At 35.1% G+C, this 6,000-nt stretch overlaps 1 protein-coding gene across 4 annotated transcripts in view; it reads right to left on the minus strand.

Moving 5' to 3' along the window:
• The window catches only part of CLCN3 (chloride voltage-gated channel 3), a 92,900-nt gene that overhangs the window by 35,415 nt on the left and 51,485 nt on the right, over positions 1–6,000 (minus strand). For all 4 annotated transcript variants that reach the window (XM_011223578.3, XM_011223579.3, XM_002918181.4 and 1 more), the window contains one exon: positions 1,561–1,718. In XM_011223578.3, coding sequence (XP_011221880.1) covers positions 1,561–1,718 — 158 coding nt within the window. The remainder of the gene's footprint in view (positions 1–1,560; positions 1,719–6,000) is intronic.

Genomic DNA, 6,000 nt, shown 5'->3' on the forward strand with positions numbered 1-6,000 from the left:
CAAACTGAGGGTTGCTGGAGGGTAACTGGGTGATGGGCATGAAGGAGGGCACATGATGTAATGAGCACTGAGTGTTATATACAACTGATGAATCACTGAACTCTACCTCTGAAACTAATAATACACTATATGTTGATTGAATTTAAACTAAAAAAATAATTGTAAAAAAAAGTTGTTCTCAGATGATAAAATAAAATAAAATACAATGTGTTCTAAGGTGAAAAAGTTTGAAAATCACCCCTGGATTGTATCAACTCTTCCAAAAAAGGTAAACACTAACTGATGAATCTCAGGGGTTATACTTATCATGAACAAAATAATCTAATTCTAATTTTAACTTTATTATACCTGTATACATTAATATGAAAGGTTTTAACTAATTTGTACAAGCAGTTATTTTCATTTATAAGTAAACTTCAGACCTCAAAGTTATAACGAGCCTTTTAGAATTTGGAATTTTATTTTTCAAAGAGAGTTTTTTCTTTTTTAAAAAATTTATTCTTGGATTACATCATTAAGTCCCAATCCACAAGCTGTACTTGTTATTAAAAGCTATTCTTTTTTTTAAACATTAAGTCCCAATCCACAAGTTGTACTTGTTATTAAAAGCCATTCTTTTTATTTAATGGATAAAATACTGATATAACTTTAAAATTTTTATTATTTTTTTAATTTAGCAGAAATTTATCTATTTCTCCTTTTTTTGATGTTACATTGGAACAGTTGATTTTAGAAAGAAATTTTAGTCCAACTCTTCAGCCCAAGATGTATCTGAAATATACATTTGTATAAAAACCACTGGAAATATTATTACAAGTTTCTTTTTAATTAGTGATTCATTACAACGCTTAATATACCCTTTATAGGGGCGCCTGGGTGGCACAGCGGTTAAGCGTCTGCCTTCGGCTCAGGGCGTGGTCCCGGCGTTATGGGATCGAGCCCCACATCAGGCTCCTCTGCTATGAGCCTGCTTCTTCCTCTCCCACTCCCCCTGCTTGTGTTCCCTCTCTCCCTGGCTGTCTCTATCTCTGTCAAATAAATAAATAAAATCTTTAAAAAAAAAAAAAAAAAAGAAAAAAATATACCCTTTATAGAACTCAATTTGAGAAGTCTCAGCATTTAAAACTGAGAAAGGAGAAAAAAGAAAATAGTAAAATCCCATGAAACCATCTCTCCAATATGCTTTTTCCTTTGTAGTAATAAGAATTATCTAACAAGTTTCCTCTTTTACTGTAGCTGCTTGCTGCTCAAGACAAAAATCGTGCTGACTTCTATACCTCAATCTTCCTCACCAACTCATGTGTTGTGTTTTCCTCCTGGTCCTTCCTTTTTTGTCTTATTACACTTCCTTGACTTTAAGCTACCCAGGGGTATAAGTAAACTTTTTTAAAAAATTATATACAGAGAGAAAAAAACATGTATTACTTATAAAATGTAGAAATTTATCTGAATGTACTTTAATGCATAATATATATTTTGGCAGCCTAAGGTCATTGGCAAAAATATGTTATTAAATGATCTAGTTATACACCACATTAAAAAATTACTGAAAACACTTACCCGTCTATGCCTTTCTCTGTCTTTACATTTCTCTCGCACCCAATCAATAGTATGGAAATCATCATATGTACCAACACCTGGAATTGGTTCATCCAAAAGATCCAGTAAGTGTGTAGAACTGTTAATGCTGCCTCCATTTGTCATTGTATAATGAGTTCCTACAAAGCAAAAAAGAACAGTATGTTTCATGAGAGACAATCGTGAACTGTGTAACCTTCTTAATAGTTCACTAGTAATTCATAAAGAAATAGTATCACTTGAAATGTAATAAAACGAAGGAAGGAAAACATTAAGAAAAGTTATTCAAGGGGCGCCTGGGTGGCTCAGTTGTTAAGTGTCTGCCTTTGGCCCAGGGCATGCATGATCCCAGAGTCCTGGGATCGAGTCCCGCATCGGGCTCCTCTGCTGGGAGCCTGCTTCTTCCTCTCCCACTCCCCCTGCTTGTGCTCCCTGTCTTGCTGGCTGTCTCTCTCTCTGTCAAATAAATAAATAAAATCTTTAAAGAAAAAAAAAAAGAAAAGAAAGTTATTCAAAACTTAGAAATAAGGCAAAAGACCATGGCATGTCCTTTCAAATGTATACTACAGTAGCAAAAATAAGCTTGCCTAGTAGTCACCTTTTGCTCTGAGGAAGAGGACTTTGATTTACTATTTTCTATTGATTAGGACATAGACTCTATAAAATTAGATAATGACTTACAGAAGACTGATAAATTGAAAATTATTCCTTTCATCTGGCAAAATGTAATTCAATTTCATCTAGTAGAAAAGATAATACTTGGAATTGTAGTGTTGGGGTTTTTTGTTTTTGCCTGTAAGAAAATTTTTCACTGATATTTCATCTCACACATCCTCCTCTAAGTCATCTTTGTCATCAAGCTAGTTTCCTCCCTAGTACTAAAAAAATCTTTGACATGTGTTCACTATATACTTAGAAGAGACAAAAATACCAGGAAGGACACTGAAAGACAATTCACAAAAAACACTTAAATTTAAAAAGTTCAATCCAACACAAATGGCACTTGTATTTAAAAAGTTCAATCCAACACAAAAAATAGAAATACAAATCAAACCTACAATATCATTTTCCTCTATCAGACTGGTAAAGATTAAACAGTTGACTAATGCACTGAGTTGGCAAAGTCATGGGGAAGGAGGGCTTGCCACAAAATTATTAGTTTAAGTATAAACTGGTAATAACCCCTCTGGGAAGTCAAAGCTACCAAAATTTAAATACACAGACACTCTCTAACCCAGCAAAGTCCACTTCCAAAAATTTTTTTTGCAGTTGCACTTGCATAAATCCGTAAGTTACGCACAGCGTGGTAAAACATATGCTCTAGAAGGAAAAACACAAATTAATGCCAAAGTCCTTATAATCCAAAAGAAGAGTCAGCAAAAGAGCCAGAAGTAAATACTTCAGGAGTTGGAAGCCACACAGTCACAACAACACAACTCTGCCATTGTAGCACAAAAGAAATCATATAGTATATAATGAATGGGTGTGGCTGTGTTTCAATAATACTTTATTTACAAAACAGGTGAAGAGCAACATTTGGCTCAACCACTGATCTAAAGTCTCCACGGCACAAACCAAACTCAACTGAAGACGTTTACTAGGAATTTTCTACTTAATGACAATCTTTTAGGTAGTATAGGAGATACAAAGGTAACAAAAACATTGTCCCTGACTCAATGTAATACTGAATATTGTAACAATAAACTTACTATTTACCTCTACCAGGTAGAACAAGGTTATCTCTTCCCTTCCTATTTGATACATTTGAATATTTGCCTTGGAAAGTATAAAATTTCTAAAAGAATAGTATATTGATCTCAGTGTTTTGGCAGATGTACTCCTGGAATGAATAATTTATCATTCTTGGCTGAGGGCTTAAAAGCCCAATCCCTGCAACAGCCCATGTTGATTTACATAAAACAATCTTATACTTTTTACACTAGCTCTTTCTTCCTCTCTCTACCCTGATTTTACTCAGAATTTCCACTTGGTAAAAGCTGGCTGAAAGGCCACAAATTCTCTTAAGGAAAAAACTACTAGAGAATAAACATAATGAGTATTTATAATGTCTTGTAAAATTTGAGAATCTCTGACTCTGCTTTCCATATGATAATATTAAAATTGGCAATTTAAAAAATGTTTTTAGAGGGACATATCAAAAGCCTCTATGGCCTTCTGATACGATAACATCACTTCTGGCCAAAAATGCATAAACTGAATCTTAAAAGGAAAACCACACAAATTGAAGGAAATTATACAAAATAAATGGCTTACATTCTTCAAAAAATGTCAAAGTCATGAAAGACAAAGAATGACTGAGGAACTATTCTAGATTGAAGGAGATTCAAAAAACATGACAACTAAATGTAACACAAATTCCTGGATTATTAGAATGTGGACCAGAAAAAAAATGGGGTGTTTTTTGTTGTTGTTGGTGGTGGTGGTGGTGGTTTATATTAAAGGACAGAGTAAAATAACTGGAAGATTTGTAAACAGTCTGTAGATCAGGTAATGGTATATATCAATATCAATTTTCTGGTTCTGAAAACTGTACTATGGCTATATATAAGGGAATGTTCGTAAGGAAATACAAACGGAAGTATTTACTTATATACACACATTTATTTTATGTATTATATATACACACACAAAATAGTATATGTTATATACTGAATAGCATATAGAAGAGTGAGAGAAAGAATAAGAGACTAAACAACTGTGGTAAAATGTTAATATTTCAGAAATATGGGTGAGAGATATAGAGGATTCTTTTCACTATTTTTCAATGTCTCTAAGGCTGAAATTACAAGAAAATTTTTTTTAGAAGTCTACTATGATATATTTTGAAAACTTCCCACTTCCCCCACCCCATGTTGCCTTTATTTGGGTAGAGTTAAAGAAACATGGACTGCTGATCTTAATTACTACTCTTCTATTCAAAAAATAAAAAGCAAAATTTCCATACCACTTAACATAGATCCACACAATACATGACCAGCCCCATGATAAGAATTGTCAAGATGTTTGCACCACAAAGATGATAAGAAGCATGTATTATTCCAACAGACATAAACCAGGAAGTAGAAAAGTAGACACTCGTTTTTATGAGGTAGCAAAACGTACAGCAACACAATAACAATATTTACATTAACTATAGGTCTTATCTTTAATGATTTTCAAAAAGTTACTCTGCAGAAACTACTCTGACATCTAACTGACAAAACTATGCAGCAATTCAACATATCTGAAAACCAGAAATTAAAGTGTTCGAACTTTAAACCAGAGGACCCTGTGAACCAATGTCGTGTGCTTTGGGGCTTTTAGGTTGTGTCCCTTACAACTTCTGGGGCTGTTGCTACAGGGCATGTTAGCATAGGATTTAGTTAGAGCAGTTTGTGTCCCCAACAGACAGTTTGTAAGTCAGTCTGTCCCTTTACCCTCATTTGCTTCTACATACAGAGCAATGGTGTCTGAAAAAAAACACATTACAGGGAGAAATACTGATTGGTGGTTTTGGTTTTGGGCGAGCCCACAGAAACACAGAGTCAAATTATTTCTAAAAGAAATCTGGGTCATTCTTGTGACTTCTGCTATCAAATTGGCTTGGATAGTAACCAAGGAAGATTTTGGTATGAAACTAAAATAAAAATTTTTGTGAGACAGAAATGATTAGACTATTTCTTTGGCTCCAATATAAAGTGGAATTCCCATGAAGAGAAAGGTAGACATTTCAGTCTGGCTTTAATTTCTCTTTTATCCTGTTTCTTACTCATTGTAGGGACTATTACCGAAAACTGAAAGACATCATACTGAATGTGAAATCAATTAACATATTTTTTTTTAATTTAAAGTTTGTACCTGAGAAGTGTCGCACTTGGTGGTCTGTCCTCTGCTCTGCCTCCCCTCGTTTTTTAATAATACAGAAGTGGGAACTGCCCATTTCCAAGACAACTTTGACCCACAGATCTATTTTCTATTTATCACAGCCTCTGAAGCCAACAATCACCACACTCATGACAGGGATTTGGAGCTCCACATTTCAGAGGCCCCCAGGCAGACTACAAACTGTGACAAAAGGTGTGGAGTCTCTCATTTGTACAGATTGCATTAGTCACAAATCTACCAAGAATTCCGGATAAAGTGTTTCAGCCTTCACCTGCAGATCATTGAAAATATGGTGGGGGATCCACAATACCCTCATAAACTGCATATTGTTACCAGAATAAAAAGTACAAAAAGATGCCCAAATTGCTGGGGCATCTGGGTGGCTCAGTTGGCATCTGACTTGGGCTCAGGTCATGATCTCAGGGTCCTGGGATCAAGTCTGGTATTGGGCTCCCTGTCTCAGCCAGGAATTGGGCTCCCCGCTCAGCCAGGAGTCTCCTTGTCTCTCTCGGCCACCACCCTCCCCCGCCCCCCCAC

The sequence above is a fragment of the Ailuropoda melanoleuca genome, chromosome 5 (genome assembly GCF_002007445.2).
Source record: "Ailuropoda melanoleuca isolate Jingjing chromosome 5, ASM200744v2, whole genome shotgun sequence".
Classification (NCBI taxonomy): domain Eukaryota; kingdom Metazoa; phylum Chordata; class Mammalia; order Carnivora; family Ursidae; genus Ailuropoda; species Ailuropoda melanoleuca.